The sequence below is a fragment of the Dipodomys spectabilis genome, unplaced genomic scaffold (assembly GCF_019054845.1).
Source record: "Dipodomys spectabilis isolate Male_0828 unplaced genomic scaffold, ASM1905484v1 ptg000264l, whole genome shotgun sequence".
NCBI lineage: Eukaryota > Metazoa > Chordata > Mammalia > Rodentia > Heteromyidae > Dipodomys > Dipodomys spectabilis.
The window spans coordinates 1811920-1829091 of NW_024870941.1; the positions used below are offsets into that span (position 1 = coordinate 1811920).

General features: G+C 41.1%; 1 protein-coding gene across 3 annotated transcripts in view; it reads right to left on the reverse strand.

Moving 5' to 3' along the window:
* Nucleotides 1-17172, reverse strand: part of Adcy8 (adenylate cyclase 8) — a 196116-nt gene that overhangs the window by 33374 nt on the left and 145570 nt on the right. For 2 of the 3 annotated variants that reach the window (XM_042699949.1, XM_042699947.1), the window contains 3 exons: nt 11653-11854; nt 9545-9634; nt 1273-1445 (listed from right to left, as the gene is read on the reverse strand). In XM_042699949.1, coding sequence (XP_042555883.1) covers nt 1273-1445; nt 9545-9634; nt 11653-11854 — 465 coding nt within the window. The remainder of the gene's footprint in view (nt 1-1272; nt 1446-9544; nt 9635-11652; nt 11855-17172) is intronic. The other variant, XM_042699948.1, reaches the window with a different exon arrangement.

Below are 17172 nucleotides of genomic sequence, written 5' to 3' on the forward strand. Positions count from 1 at the left end.
TTCTTATGTACATATGATATATGTACAGACAATGGGTAAAATGAATTAAATTTATAGATATCAGATTTTGAACAGATTTTTAAAATGGTAGTATTGTTTGAGAAAGAGCAATGTTATAATTTACAGACACAGGCATAACCATATATATTAAAAGCCATAGACGGAAACGATATATATTAAGTGTCGTAGGAATTGGCCCTTAGGAGAACAATTTATGAAATATTTTATTCTTTTGGAAATGCAAAAGTAAAGGTGAATAATTTTTAGTATTGCTTATTTCCAGGGATTGGTTCCTACAGGTTCTCACATTTCTTCTGAGGCATCTTGGACTATTTTGGACATTTCTTTTTCACTGTTGGCCACTTATTCTGACCGTGGCTAGATTTGTGTGTTTCCTACCCCTGACCCCAGTCGGTCTAGCAATGCTTGATAGTGGGTTCCTCTTAGTATTTCCTCTGTGAGGTCTCCTTGCCTTTGGCAATGGAACAGGGTAAGTGATGCCACCAGCAGTGTATTCAGGGATTGAACTGTGTCAGAGTAAAGAAGACAGAAGGAGCCATAAGACACAGTTCTCCTCTTTCCTCTGTTCCTAGATGTGGCTCCTCCTCGCCTCCCACCTTGGAAGCTGTCCAGAGACACTTCATTTGGTTGACTTAATGGAGTTTCCAAGGTACTGGCTGAATCCATTCACAGTTTCTACTGCTGGCACCATAGAATACAAGCTTGCATTCATCACCCATTCTCCTCTCACTTCCTCCCTGTCTCATTCACTGGCACTGTCTTGCCCTTAAACTTTGCTTTGTGCTATTTTCTCTAAGAAATATAGGCTAAGGCATTACTTTTCTTACTTTCTCGTATTTCAAATGTGACGTAATAAAAGAAAATGCTCAACCTACAGCGACTGCTTGTTACTAATATTGCTGTAGTTCCACTGAAATCAGATCCTGCAAGCCTTGAACTGTAACTGTTAAATAAATGTTAAATCACTAGGCTTGAAAGAAATCTGAGTTACTATTTAAATACTATTTAAAAATAGTCCAAAATTTAAAATAATCAGTTAATCAATTTAAAATTCATATAAATGGTATTACTGAAAAGTAGGGATTTTCCCTAGACTCGTAAGCTAGACAGACAATGCCCAAGTTGAGGTATTACTCAATACCAAACCAATTGCCAAGTTTTTTAATAACCCTGCCTCCCTCATTCCTCCAGTGGTTCCATTTCCCAGAAAGCCAAGCACTTTCTGAACATGCAATGGTGGTGAACACTCACTCTCCACTGTGGTTCAAGTTGTCGTAACGCAGAAAGAGCCCTGCATAGATGGTCTCTGTCAGTAGGGCATAGATAGCGATCATGATGAGCAGGACAGCCAGCTTCAGGACAGAGTTAAGTCGGAGGAAAACTGCACAGGTCACCATAGCCAACACCCCCGTGAAGACAAAGTACTGCAAACAGAGAATGCAAGCTGTTACATTTCCATAGGAACCTCAGGGCTCCCTCTCTTAACCATGTGCTGGCAGGACTCCTTGGACAGACATGTATTGAGCAGTTCCCCTTGGGGGTCAGCCCCCTCACTAAGCTCAGTGGATCCCATAGGGTCCTTCATTTTCCTACCCCCCCCCCCCCCCGCCCCTATGCCTCTCCTTTCCATGAATGACGTCACAATTCACATCGTCAAGAGAAGTAGAAGGCTCACTTTGATCTCTGTTGCCTTCCCCTGTCTACCTTCCACAGGCCGGCCGTTCTATTGGGTCTACTTCCTTAACAGAGCTCACATCTGGTGAACTCCTTCCTTCAGTCTTCTTTGTTTTAGTTCTCAGGGCCAGTTCTTGAACAGTTTATTTGCAGCTGGACTAGTTAGGTAGTTGTTAGGCCCCAGCCCCCATCCAACACATATGGACATTCTCTACATGTCACTCCTTACGTGAAATCACTTCATTGCTCTCTAGTTCCTTCCGAGTATCAGAACTCACAGGCTACCACATGCCAACCATTGACTCCTTCTAGAATTCCTCAACTCTCAGCCATGTGACTAAGACTTCCTCCTCTGACAAATGTCAGCTAAGATATACTGCTCCAGAGAAGCCTTTCTGGATGCTTCTGGATCCTGCCACATTCCTCCCGATTGCCCTGTCAAGACCAGAATGACTTCTGTTACCCTAGATCTGAAGTAACATTCCTACCTGCAAATCCGAATCACCCAAGAGCTGGAAACCTGAAGTAGCCTTCCAGTCTCCATCTGCCCAGCTAGATTCCAGACTTCTACCATAAGCTCCTCAGTCTACTGTCCACACAGACATATCCCAGTATACTATTCATGGTGATGGGTTGGGACTGTGATTATCCAATGGGTACAAGAGCTAAAACTCACACATGCTTAGCAATGCTTAGGATCTTAATATTGCTCTACGCATTTTTCTCGTGTTATTCAGAATAAGTCCTAGAAGGGAATCATTAACTCCCCTTCATAGATTAAAAATGTGAGGCACATTGAGCTTATGCAAAATTGTTCAAGATCTTGGAGCTAGACAGTAACATCTAGGCCCTCTGGATACAGCCAATTTGAGTGCATGTGATGCTAGTGACCAGGCTGGCTGCATTTGGTGATCTCCAAGCTAACCTCCTTACTGAAGACATATTTATGACTTCTTAAGCCACATTGACTCACGCATGCAATTTTTCCACTAATATTGATCTAAGCAAAGGTAGATAGTTTCTTGACCAAGTTCTGACTCAGGAGTAAGATTCTGTAGTTTCACGGTACAGAAGGTAGATGTGGTTTGGATATTGACCCTATGCTCAAGGAGCCTCTGTCTGTTACATCCTTTCCTTTACTCTCTTCTTTTACCAAAAAAGTTCTGTAGCCAGTGGTGGATGAAGTGACCAGGCAAAAGTAAGAATTTCTTTCCTTTCCATCAGGAGAAACTTTCTTTTTTTGGTCAGTTGTGGGGCCTGAACTCTGGGCCTGGGTGCTGTCCCTCAGCTCTTCAGCTCAAGACTAGTAGTGCTCTACCACTTGAGCCATAGCACCACTTCCAGCTTTTTCTGCTTATGTGGTGCTGAGCAATCGAACCCAGGGCCTCATGCATGCAAGGCAAGCACTCTACCACTGAGCCACCTTCCCAGTGCCATCCAGAGAAACTTTCAAGACTGCATTTTAGCAAAGGCTGAAGAAAAAGGAAGACCTGAAGATTTCTTGTTCATTGCCACTTATGACAAAGGCCTGGACAAGGTGTCATCAGTGGAATAAGTCATGCATTCGTTCAAAACTTACTGAAATGGTTGAGCCTTCAAAGTTTATGGTAGAGGGCACAATAGTTTGAATTAAAAAAAAATCAAATAAATAGTTTTTGAGTGCCTATCACAACCAAGGCATATGGTAGACACTGGAAATTCAAAGGGAAACAAGAGATGGTCTAAGCCTAGAGAAAATGCTTCTCAAAAATATGCAGCAACATGGAAATGCCAGCTGTAATATACTATGGAAAGCCCTTTGCCAGCAACGTGACCAATAAAGTAAAGAGATAGGAACACACTGTGGGGAGGTGTGTCGGGAGGAGGCTGGGCAGGAGAAGTTGGACCAGAACTGTGAAGGACAGACAGGTTTTCACACAACAGCCAGTGGGAAGACATAGCACAGACGCAGATGTATTAAGGAGAAAGGTGTCAGGAAAACGATTTCCTCGGGTTAAACTAGGGAACCATGCAATAATCATAGCAGAGCCAGTGACACAGGCAGACAGTTTATACGTAGTCTTCCTCTTCTTCTACCAAGCCTCACAAAGGAATAATAGGCAAATGCTATTATATTTGCCTCACAGATGGATGGATCTTCTCCTTTTTGTCATCTTCATTAATTGTGACAGGGGTTCCTTGTCATCCCAGCTCACCGTCTTCCAGTCGTTGCAGGAGAATCGCTTTGATGCCTTGGGTGAGTCATGGAAGCTTCTACTTTAATGTGTGGAGTCTAACCTATGGGAGTGCTACAAACCAGGAGGCATCACAGATGAGGAGCTGCACAATGTCAGGAGGATTTCTCCCCTGCCATTCATGCTATGCGTGAATAGTGGGGAGAAGGCAGTCCTAGAAATGGAGAGGAGAACAGGAGGCTGTAGAAGTCTATGGCTCCATGAAGCTCTGTCTGTGAAAACCTCTCTTTCTATGGGTATGAACCCATCCATTTCTTGTTCCCTATAACCTGGGAAGATATTAGACCTGAAGTTACTACGGTGTTTCTGTCAAACAGCAAAGAGATTCTGTATTCCTCTAAGTCACCTCAGGAAGACACGTGGTCTGGAGTTGCATTGTTTACAGGTATGGAGGAAATCATCAAAACAGAACATAAAACTAAAGACAGAAGACCCAAAGCGTAAAATGTAGCATCCACCACATTTAATGTTACGGAACAGGTGCTCAGAAGGTCTATCTTACTATAGGATGCCTGAGAACTGCTCCGTGATGACAACCCCTAAGTCAGAAATCAAGGTGTTTGGGGTTCAAGCTCCCTCCGGAGGGTCCGCAAGGCACCCTGCCACTTGAGCCATGACCCCAGACTGGACACATCATATTTGAACATTAAACATGTGGGCTTGCTACAGTAAGCCTTGGCCATTTCTGTTCCAAATTGGGAAAAAGAGGTTACAGGCAGTTCAGTAGATAGGATGATCTATGGAGAGAAGATATACAATGACTCGAGGTGTGAGGCAGACCTGGTTTGTCTGTTGAACTCCAGATATAGCTAGATGGGGCTCTAGCTTGAGGGTGCTTATGTCTAAGGGGTAAGTTGATGGAGGGCAGATGTAATAATTTCAACTAAACACTTATTGGTTATGTATTCTGTGCAAGCTCTTCTACAAATGACTTTATATATGTCTTATCTTATTAAGACTAGGGACTATTCTATGGCCATTAGACTAAAATTAGGCACTATTCTATGCCTCCTCCTCCCCCCCTTCTTCCTCTCCTCCTCTTCCTCCTCCTCCTCTTGCTCTTCCTCTTCCCCTTCCTGCTCCTCTTCCTCCTCTTCCTCCTGCTCCCCTTTCTTCTTTCTTCTCCTTTCTTTTTCTATTGTGGTACTTGGGTTTTGAACACAGACTCTCATTCTCTAGGCCATCACAAAAACATTGAATTACACCTCCAGAGCTTTTTTTTATTTTTTAAAGCTATTATATTTATTGTTGCTAATTTTTAGATAGTGTCTTGTAATTTCTTCCCAGGACTGGCTGAATCAGAATTCTTCTGACCTTTGCTTCCAATGTAGCTAGACATGTGCCACCATACCCAGCTTGTTTGTTGAGATAAGGTCTCATAAACTTTTCACTCAGGCTGATCTTGAACACTGAGCTTCTCAATATCTGCCTCCCGAGTATCTGGAACAGCAGTGAACTGCATCTATCCTTTCTACCAATTCTACAGAAGGAAGAAAGTACAGAGAACAACTTTCTGTTTCTAAATAGCTTTCTTTTCTCAAATGAGTGCTGGACTTGGAAATCACAAATAAAGCAATTTTTTCCTAAGATGGAAAAAACAATGGCATCCTATGACTTGACTATGTATTAGGAGAACAGTATCTTATGATACAGTTATACTATAAAGATTTGTTCACACTGAATTATGCACTTATGAATCCACAATTGTCAACATACATTGAAAGAACAGGGGTGTCATGATTTTGGGGTGCCAGGGTTAGATTAGGGAAGACTAGTCTGACATACTAAGCTATGCAGTGAATCATGTTGTATTGGGAAAGGAATATTTATGTTCAGCACTCTGTTATCATCTTAAAAGGCTTTGATTTATTCTAAATTCTGGTTCCCACAGTTCACTTTTAAAGTGAGTCTTTTTTTCTTCTTCAGAATGCAACACCTTTTCCCCTGTTCTGATTTCCTTTAAGATTTTGGTCTTTATTATTGGTTTTAAGAACTTTGGTTGTAATTTGTGTGTGTGTGTGTGTGTGCGTGTGTGTGTGTGCGTGTGCGTGTGTGTGTGTGTGTGTGTGTATGTGTGTGTGTGTGTGTGTGTGTGTGTGTGTGTGTGGTGGGGAAGGAGCTCCAACTATCTGTGTATTATGTTGCTTGAAATTGTTCTTGATAGTATTTTATACTAAATTCCAGCTTTGTTTGGGATTTTTCCATTGTTATGTTGTTGATTTCACTACCTTTGTTCTAAGCTTTTACTTTCTTCCCTGTGTAGTTTTATTGCCCAACACACTCAGATATTCAGTATATGTCTCCCATGGCCCTAAAGTTTGGAATATATAGAGTATTTAAAATAAATGTTTTATTGTCCATATTTGGTAATTATAACGTACAGTGCCAGTCCTGCCTGATGGTTATAACTTTATCCCCTCACCATACTGTCATGTTTTCCTACTTGCAATGTCTGGTAATCTTTGAGTGGGTTGCTGGTTACTGTAAATTGAGCTTGAGTAAAGTCTGGATTTTTAATAGCCTTATAAATATTCTTGAAGTTTGGTGTGGTACACAACCAAACTGTATGGAAACAGCTTGATCTTTTTGGTCCTTTAAATTTGTAATTTTTAGGAAAGAACTAGGTCAGGATATATGATCAAGGAATACCTATGGCTCCGGCAAGACTCCTTCTGATTGCCGAGTGTCCCATGACTTTCAATGTTTCTTCCGTTTAGCTTGTGGGGATTTCAAGCCTTGTGTCTCCCAGGCACTGATTTTCAGGGGAGTCTTTTCCTAGCATCAGTTTGTTTCCATGCGGATTTGCAACAATTGGACCTTCGGCAAATCTCTGAGTTTATTTTTATACGTCTTTCCTTTCTAGTAGTATGATCTATAGACTCCAGCCTCTCTTGGCCTCCCTGGACTCTCAGATGACTATTTCCAAATGAAGACATCATTTGGGAAGTCCTTAGGAAGTCTTTGTTTGGAATGTTGGGTTTCCCTTCCAGATGTGATGTGAAACCCTTGCAAAACCAACAGTGGAGTTCAGGCAACCCCAGGGCCCACTTCGCTTGCTTCCTGTCTCTCAGGGTTCCCTGGCTTTCATTGCTGGATGTGCCTGACTTTCCACTGAGCCTTCTGGGAACATCCAAGTGAAAAAGAAGAAGATACTCTGGGTTTACAGCTGTGTGATCTGTGTTCATGTCATGAACTGGTGTCTTCTTCCTCTGGAATGCTTCTCTAGTCATAGTTGGAATTCGGCTTCTTTTCTCATTTCCTGAATCTTCACTCTTTTCCAGAAAATGACAGACTTCTGGTTCAGAATTCAATTACCCTTTACAGTACCTAGTCTAACATCTCCTGTTTCTACCATATCGTCCAATTTAATGATGTGGTCTTGGATGGGGCATGGTTTCTCATCCTTTAAGGCGGAAACATTGTGTCCACGGCTGAGGAAACCATGGTTCAGAAAGACGGGATGATTCTTCTGGGGGACACACACTATTGAGTACAGAGGTTCCTTTTTCAGGGTGGCAAATAGATATTTAGACCCAGAAACACAGTTATAAATAGCGGGCTGGTAAAGGGTTTGTCAAGTGAGGTAGTTGTATTAGCTGGTGAATTTATTGTGTGGCCTCAGCATTCTGACCCTTGAACAAGATGGCACTATGGAAGAAAATGTTAAAATTCGATCTCGTATTTGTGTGATCTCACTTTAACGTTATTTCTCTTTTTGAGTATGTTTATGTATAACATATACTGACGATGTATGCATGGAATTATATGATTGGAAATAATAATTCAGTCATGGCTTATAGTTTTTGTACCAGATGTGACCCTAAATAATTTAAGGAATTAATTCTTTTAACACTGAAACAATTCAATAGTGGATTTATGGATAAAGAAAGTGAGGCTCAGAAACAAAGTAGTGTAATCAAAGATTAGCCACTGCTTTAAGACTGACACATCTGTAAGTGCTTTGTCCTGGGATTAGAGTCTCAGCTGTGGGGCCAAGGGTGCACAGTGTTGAGTTAGAGTACATGAGGAAACAGACTGATAGTCAAGTTGATCTACTTCATTACAGATGCATGCTACAAACTAGGTACTTATACTAGGTACATCTAGGCAGGCAGCGTGAAAATGTAGGCATTCGTTTTCCCAGTTTACAGATGAGGAAACTGAGTTTCAGGGAGAATAAGAACTGGCTTGGTTGGAAATAAAATCTGTTCTTTCCTAGCTCTGACCATCTAAGTCTTAACCTACTTATTTTCATCTCAAATTAGGACATTCTCCATGCCCTCCAAACCACGGAGTTAGTAGGAAGCTGGAATCCCACAGAGTCCTCTACATCGAAAAGGAAGTCCCAGTTCACATGGTCTATGCCATTGGACCCTATATATCCGTAGGAAAGGTCTAATTCCTCCTCCGGAGACTGGGGACAAGAATAAGGCAGAAATGGTTTGAAATATAGTAGTAAGTCATAATAACTCTGTCAGAAGGACAAGGAAGGAAGGACAGAAAGCTATGAGGAAGAAAGGAAGTCAGGCAGGAGTGAAACTGAATGCCCTAAGCAAGTTACTTTCTAAGTCCCCTGTCATGTTTTGTAATGTGGACATAGTCCTGCTTTGTACATATATAGAAGATTTAATAATGCTTTTCTCTTCAAGCAGATGCTCTATTCACATAGGCAAAGGGAGAAGAGACAGTCTCTTTTTTTTTCAAAATCTCCACAGACCAATTCTCAGGCCTAGGAGAGACTATACATTCTTTTTTGTTGTTGTTGTGAGAATACTGTACATAGGAGTTACAATTACATGGGCAAGATAATGAGTACATTTCCTGTCAAGCATTGCTACACATTCTTTTCTCCTTGCAGATGATGGAGCTCTTTCTCACAGCAGCAGTCTTTAGAGAAAGAATAAGTCTATCTAGACTTCTCAGGGCACTGAGACCTGTCATTGTTCTTCCTGATCCAAACACAACCATACAATATAAAGACTCTCAAAGACCCTGAGATAGATCAGTGGTTCTCAAACTAAGAAAGGGTCAGAAATGTGTTGTGATGACAGGTAAGGTCTCTTGACCCACCCAGTGGTGTACTGGGCACTCTTCCTACAACTTTGATTTGTTTACTTGTGATTTTTCTGCCTTTGTGACTTTCCTTTCCTTTCTTTTCCTTTCCTTTCCTTTCTTTTCCTTTCCTTCCCTTTCCCTTTCCCTTCTCCTTTTAATACAGCAAATACTGCTTCAGCAACAACTTTGCCTGATTGATCGAGAATCTGTCACATTCTGCTGAAAATTTTGCAGGCAGTCTAGGAATATTTCCTCCTAATGGGGGAAGAAGAGATAAGGGAAAGAGATATAGAAAAGGAGTAGAAGAAAGAAGGAATTAACAGGGAAAAGGCAGATATGGGAACGATGCAGAAGAGGGAGTAGGAGAGGGAGTAGGGAAAGAGGAAAATATGTAAAGGGAAAAGGAAAGGGATTAAAGGGGAGGAGGAAGAAGAAGGAAAAACAGAAGAAAGAAAAGGGCTTCTGGGGGCATTCCTGTGGCGCTTCAGCCAGTCCTGTACAGTGGACTAGAGGAGTTAGCTATGTTCAACTCTCGTGAAGGGGAGCTTGTAAATAAATACCTCTGGGTAGGAGCAGATATCTGTAAACACAGCTGAGGAATTGAAAGTCAGGTTCTTCAAGGGTATCGACTTGTCAAAATCACACCACAGCTGCGGATTAAAAAAAAAAGAACAACAACAAAAAACAAAAAGACACAGGAACAACAAAGTCAGTGTGAGTGCTGGAAATGGAGCAGTGTGCTTTCAGCTGTGGGGCTTCTACAGAAGCCTGGGGTAGAAGCTCTGGGGGGGTCTCTTCAGAATAGAGGTACCAGCTCTGATTGCCTCTTTTATTTAAAATAACAAGTGCTGGTTCAGAAAAGGCTTTTTGTAAGCTAGTCACGAAACCAGGCTAAGACTGCTGTGTTCACTCATCGCTTAGGGTCACTGAAGTGCATTGTGGGACTCAGAAGAGAGGAGTTGGATGTTGGGAGAAGAGGTTTGGGGTAAGCTCACAGCCTGTCTCCAGATCAATAGCTGGGAGGAGTGAGCGATTGGAATGGACACGTTTTCCAGAAAGACTTTTAGCACAGGGTGGTGCACACTTCCTGGGACAGATGTTGCTGCTGGAAATTTCTTGGTACTCAGAAAAAAATAAAAAAAGGTCTACCATGGGCTGAATGCCTCCTCTGTGCCAGACACTGTACCATCACCTGGGAATGTAGCTATGATTTTAATCCCCATTTTACAACTGGAAAATAGGAAACTCTGAGAAGTAAAGTAACTTGTCCAGGATCACCGTGCTGGTGACTGTCGGAGCTGAGATTTGAACACCAGTCTATCTGACTCCAAAGTCTCTAATCTCCCTGCCATGTAGTGACCCTGTCCAAGAGTCACTGATCATCTTTCCAAACCCTGAAAACCAAGAATATCTGCCTCATGATCAAGACTTGAGATCCTGTCCACCAACTCCTCAGCCTGAAACCAGGAATCTTACATTCTCCTATTGCAATCGCCATGATGGATAAAATGTTCCTAGGATGGTGAGTTTTGTGAGGTGATGGTTTTCCTTTTTCTTTATGTCACTTACTCCTTCCCTACCAGGATAGGCACTGAGCTTACTCACTAAGTAAGGTATCTGTATCCCTAATTTGGACTGGAAGTCTCCAAACCACAGGTCCCAAACTGTGGGAACTGTCTGCTTTGGTGATTGAATAGTCAAGGATGTTCCAATGATGGGTTCAACCACAAGACAATGCCTCAACTAGCCTGTCTTAGCACATCAAGTTTAAGACCTGGAATCGGGAAAAACATCTCTAAAACCTCACTACCTGAGTCACAGACAATACAATTTGTATACACATAGAAAATGCCTATCACTACTATAATGCAATTCTAGAGAGAACACAGAATTAAAAATATGGATCACCAAATGAAAAACAATGAAGAGTACGATGGCAGGAGGAATTCCATCTGGGTTCTTTGTGTCACATCAAATACAAATCCTTAGAGAATCATAGGCAAGATACTCATCTTTCCTGAAATTCAGTTTCCCTTCCCCCTCACACGGGGACAAAAATACCTACCTGTTTCGTACAGTAGGCGCTCAGGAAATGGCAGCTATTTCCCATTTCTCCATCGCCATCCCCTCTCCCAGTGATACATTTTTAACATGTTAGAATGAGCATGGGGCATGGAGTCAGACAGATCTTATTAGCAAGTTATTTCATGTCTCTGAGCCTCAGTTTCCTCAGCCATAAAGTGGGGATAAATGAGACTTACCTCACTGGATGTATGTGAGGATTAAGTACAAAAAATATGCACTAATATCCCTTAGTGCATGGCACATAGCAGGTTGATATTGGCACTTAAAAACTAAAGAGTAAGTCTTATTTACTGTTATAATTGATTGATAACTGGCCATATAGAACGGGGTGGTGGGCAGAGCTGTTACAGCTCTTTTGGAGCAAATAATCTTCCCTTCTGGGAAAGACAGCTTTCTAACAATAACAATCCCACAGTTCTGACAGCAGCTACAGTTTTTAACTTGGTCCTTAGGCTTGGGGCTGGACTGGCACACTGAGGTAAAATACCAAGGAAAGGCAATGCAAGCAGATGCAGGATTGAGAAACTCTTACTTTCTAATTTCCCACTAGACACTGGAGGGCTGGAGGGTTAGAGATGCTTACGATATTTAGGACAGCACCCAGAAAATTAATCAGGATGGATGCGAAGATGATGACATTCCGGGCCAAGTAGGTTTCATTAATCCAACAGCAAGTCTTCCGAAGGATGAGGGGCAGACACTTGTAATCCTCAGCTGTGGTGATGAGGACCAGAGCTGAATGCAGCATAATTAGGATGGAAAACTGAATGGTCATGGGCATCACTCTGCAGGAAATACAGAAAATAGGGTTAGGAGGTAATCACTGAACACCATTTGCTGAACAGCCGAGGAGTCACGATGATGATACTGATGTTCTACCCAGTGCACCTGATAACTCTTCTCAAGTTCTGCCTGGCTGGGAAAGCGGCTATTCACAGGAGATATACATGGATTTATTGCATCCATCTCTAGAATTCTCTACTGTGAAACTCTACAAGAGGCATGAGACATTTGACTTGGTTTATTGTGCCTATCCATTTCCCCCTTTCATCTTTTATCATTTCCTATTCTCACCAGGAAACTGCTATCCATGGGATTTTGACTTATGTTTATCTTAAAAAAATTCTTTTTCTTCATTGAAAAATTTTTGTTATTACAAGGATGATGTGCAGAGGGGTTTCAGTTACATAAGCCAGGTGGGGTGGTGGTGGTGGGTGGGGAGTGTAGTTGTAGAAGTGGAAGGGAAGGGATGGTAGGGGAAAAACAAAGGAGGAGGCAACAATGCTTTATGATAAGACATATACTCATTACCTTGCTCATGTAACTGTAACCCCTCTGCACAGTATTTTCACAATAAAAAACATAAAAAAAGAGTACGTTTCTTTTTGGACAATGACACCCCTTCCCTTCCTTGCTCTCTTGAAGTTTTCCCCTCCCATCCCCATCCACAAGTTGTATAGTTCATTTTCAACATAGCGTCCAGTGAGTACCACTGCTGCATTTGTTCACCCTTTGTTCCTCCATTTCTGTGACCCCACTTAGCCTCCCAAGACATATAAATGAATAAACAGGACAAAAAGAAAACAAACTCAAACAGCAAAAATGAAAGGAAAAAAACCCTCTTTTTTTCATTTCCTGGAGCTTCTCTTGATAAATATTATTCTGTACGACCAGCTGCCCAGAGGCATTATGCCTTTCTGTTTTCATTATATCTTAATACCAATGTTATCCTAATACCTTGGCAATAGGAGGAATCACATATCCTTCCCACTTCCAGGTGGGTTTATGAAACTTTCCCTCCATCTATTCTGACATCAAGAGCTAAAGTTGACATTAGTTCCAAGTCTCTCAGTTGAGTTAGTGATTACAATGGTTTGCGTGAGACATACAATATGCTAGCTGAGATGTGAATAAAGAACTCTTTTCTGTCCAAGGCTCCACCAGCCCTCCTAGTCTGCACCCTTAGCTTCCAGAATTTTTACAGCTCCAGCCCGCAAAAGCCTATCTAATGGACAGCTCTGCTGAGTGTCAAGATGTTTCTAGCAATTTTGGGTTATGAAACTCCTTCTCTGGAGTAGTACATGATTGCGTCCTCTCCTAATGAACCAATTATTCACCAGGCATATGGATTCTCCTTCATCCACTCTTTTGCATCCAACTACCCACGTTCAACACTGGCACCTTTAACTTTCCATCGGTATTTCATCCAGTAAATTTCTGTACGTAATAGAGTTGGCCATAGAATTTCTCTCCTGTCCTTCTCCAAATTGAAGTCTACCTATCTGACTTCCAATATATTCCATTTATTTGTTGTTAATATAGCTTTAGCGAATGAAATTAGACTCATTTTTTCTTATAACAAACCTATGGTATTATAACAAACATGGTATTTCTGGAACTTTCTTGTTTATTATTAATGACATGAGTGTACCTTATGCATTGAGTTCTGACTATATGCTTGGTGTTATGATTAGCATTTTAACCATAATACTTAGTTTGTTACTCAGAATGATCCTAAGAGGAATTTTGATCTATTTTCCCCAGTGAACATTGGAGGCTTTCCTGGTGAGTGGCAAAGCCAGAAATGAAGCTCACCACGCTATAATGCTCTGCTTTTCTAATCATTTAGCTAAATACCATACTTGAATATTATCAGTACTCTCTTCTATGCTTTTGCAGTTTCATCACTCAGTTTATTCATTCAATAAGTTTTCTTCTCAGGCACAAGGTAGGCACTGTGGTACCAGGGTCAAAGATAAACCTTCCTTATCTTCTTATATTCCTTATTCAAAGGGGAATGAAGACATATAAATGATGAACTAATATGTAATACACAAGTAACCCATAAAGAGTTATGAATAGCCATGATTTGGAAAACAGGAAAAGGACTCAAGGGAGGCATAATGAAGGAGATGATGTTTAGCACAGTCCTAGTAGGCTAGAGAGAGTAATTTTAATGTACAGATGAATGGAGAGTATGATCAAAGCATCTAAAGAATGATGATGACGGGCTGCATTTATTTTCTCTTTTTTATGAACATCTGTTAGTTGTACAAAGAAGTTACATCATGATGTTTCATTCATGTATGCTATGTGTCTTGATTGATCAAATTACCACTTCTATTATTCTTTCCTATATCCATCCCTCCTAACAGTTATGGCCATGTAGCAGTTTGAAAGTCTGCCAAGCACCTTTCCCAGATTTATTTTTTCCTCACACTTGGAAACAAGACACTGTTGTTCTTCATGGCTGCTTCATGTTATTGAGACACATCAGACTTGGAACAGACTCCTCTCATGGCACTGTCTGACAAAGTGGCCCATCTGCATTCTTCTCCACTGGCGAATGAGCCTCCCTTGGGTACCAAGGAGTAATGGGTCCTGGGAGTGTTTTTCTAGCCTGTGTGGGCAGGCAAACCCATCTGCCTAGAGCCTCGGGGATCTCACTGCTGCACAAACCTTCTGCGCTGATCTACAACTCCTGCAGAGATTTCTGGTCAAGGTGATCTCTAAAATAAAAACTGTGCAAGTATTAAAGAAACACACACACACACACACACACACACACACACACAGAGTAGCTAGAACTATTGGAGGAGTCTTCCTATCATTTTACCATTGGGGGAACTTTACAATCTTGGTTACTCCCGGACTGCAAATTTCCTCATCATCCCTTCCCTTCCCCCATTGCAAAGATGCCAGACGCTCTTGCTCTTCAGCTTATCTGATCACATTTTCTAAATTTTCTTTGTTGTTTTTGCTTTGGTTAGCCCAAATATAGCCTTGAGTCTTCTTGTTTCTTGCTGTATACATCCTTATTGGACAAGTTATTCCTAAATCCTCAAATACCATCTATCTGCTCCAGCCTCACAGTTCTATAATTTTCCTTCAGACTGAGCAGATACTTAGCTATCTCCAACAAGGTAATCCACAAGCGCCAGCTGAACTGCCCCTTGTATGGGCTAAAAATGGCAGCTCTTGTCTCTCCCTTCTCCCCTTGTTCTCCCCCTGCTCTGTGCCTTACATGCCAATAGACATGTCTTCTGCCCCCAAAGTTGTGCTACTTCTGTTTCTGTGAGTACTTCTTTTGGGGGGAATTTCCTGTTCATCTTTTAGGGCTCACATTTTTTGGGGGGAGGTTCTTCCATAGCATCTTGAATATGGCTGAGAAGATTTTTCTTTTCCTTGTGGCACTGAGGATTGAACCCAGGGCCTTAAGCATGTACTCTACCATTTAGCTACATCTTTAGCCCGTGGAATAGAGCCGTGTTCACAGAAAGTGCTCAAGTGAATATTCACTCATGTAGTCTTTCTGTACAGAAGGAAGACACTGTGATTCCTTTCCCCTGCCAGCCTAGGAAGGAGAACTACCAACTCTTAGACTCTCCACACTGGCTAGCCTTCCCCAAGGAGGGGAAGGGCTGATGCAGTTATCTTGGCTCTGGAGAGTGTGTCTTGTGTGCTGATCTATTCCAGCATCACAGCAGTGAGATAGGTCTCAAGGTAAGCAAAGACTCAAGAGAATCAAGATGGAGACCATGTCTTCTCTTGACTGTAGTAGCTACATTCTGTATTCTGCCTTTAGCCACAGCTTTACGTGGGCATTTGTTTAGAAATCTATAAAATCAGTGCTCTGTCCTCCATTTCCATCTTGGGTTTTTACAGATGCTCTGGAGGGGGAGGGAAGATATCTGAGTATGTTGAAGGTTGCATGTGATAATTTGCATTCAGAACTCCCTTGACTCCTGATGTAATTCTAAATGACTTCTTTCCAGAAGCAATAAAAATTAGAAAGAGAAGTGAGAGATAGGCGATGCAATCCAGTGTTAAAACCAAAGCCTTGTAGAAAGTAATTTATTAGTCTGAGCATTGTTTTTAACTATAAAACTGGGATTTGGGGGGGTCTGATTTTTGAAGGAGGAATCTCTGTTAAATAAAGTAATAAGTTAGCATAATGAGAAATCAAAGACATGTTAGTTCTCTTTCTCTAGTCATGATAATATTGAACTGACCAAAGACAGAAAAAACTATGGAAAAAACATGTGATACTTAGATTTGAACTTGACTTATGTTGCTAAACATGATGATTTTGAGGTTAATCCATTTCCTGCAAATGATGTGTCATTTTTATTTATGGCTGAGTAATAATTCATTGTGTGTGTGTATACATACAAGTATACATATACCATATTTTCTTTTCCACTGATCAATTTTTGTGTACTTTGGTTGATTCAATAGCTTGACATTATGAACAGTGCTATAATAAACATAGCTGTGTAGTTATCTTTTTCACATATTGATGGATGCTACTTCAGATATAGATGCCCAATAGTGGTACAGTGGAGTCATAAGAAAGGTCTATTTTTAGTTTTTGAGGAAGCTCTATACTGATTTCCATAGTGGCTGCACTAGTTTACAAGCCCACCAGAACTGTGTAAGAATCCCTTTTTCTACATTCCTGCCAGCATTTGTGTGATGATTACGATGCTGACTTTGGTGAGATGAAATCTTAGTGTAGTTTTGAACTATATGTCTTTTATGGGTAAGGATGTTGAACATTTCTTCATCTACTTATTAGCTAGCTATATAAATCACATTTTAATGTATGCTAATCCAATTTTTTTAAAAAAACTCAATGAGATTAGTATTAATTGCAAAATAGGCTATCCATGCAAGGTTCTTGAACTCTGTACAAATTCCTCTGGAGATTACTGCAGTAGGTCCTCAGTATTCATTTATTTCTGCACATATAAACATTACAATATTGGATTGTAAATTTCATCTAATTATAGAGCTATTTGGGCAACCAGGGCTGTTAAATTTGCTTCTGCCTTGTTGGTGTGCATAAAAACGAGGAAATCTTTCATTTTTGGAATTGTGTCTCAAGAAGAATGACAAAGGATTTGCAAACAGCTCTTTGCCAATTACTTGTAGACATTAAGTCTTAATTATTCTCTGTGGCATATCTTTGGGCTAATATCACAAGACATTTGCTGTGGGGGCAGGGATCAGTGTAGCCTAGAAAACAGCGTATAGCAGCATGTTCCACAGGGAACAGGAACTCAGATCATACCAAATGAAGACATTTGGATGACACTTTAGA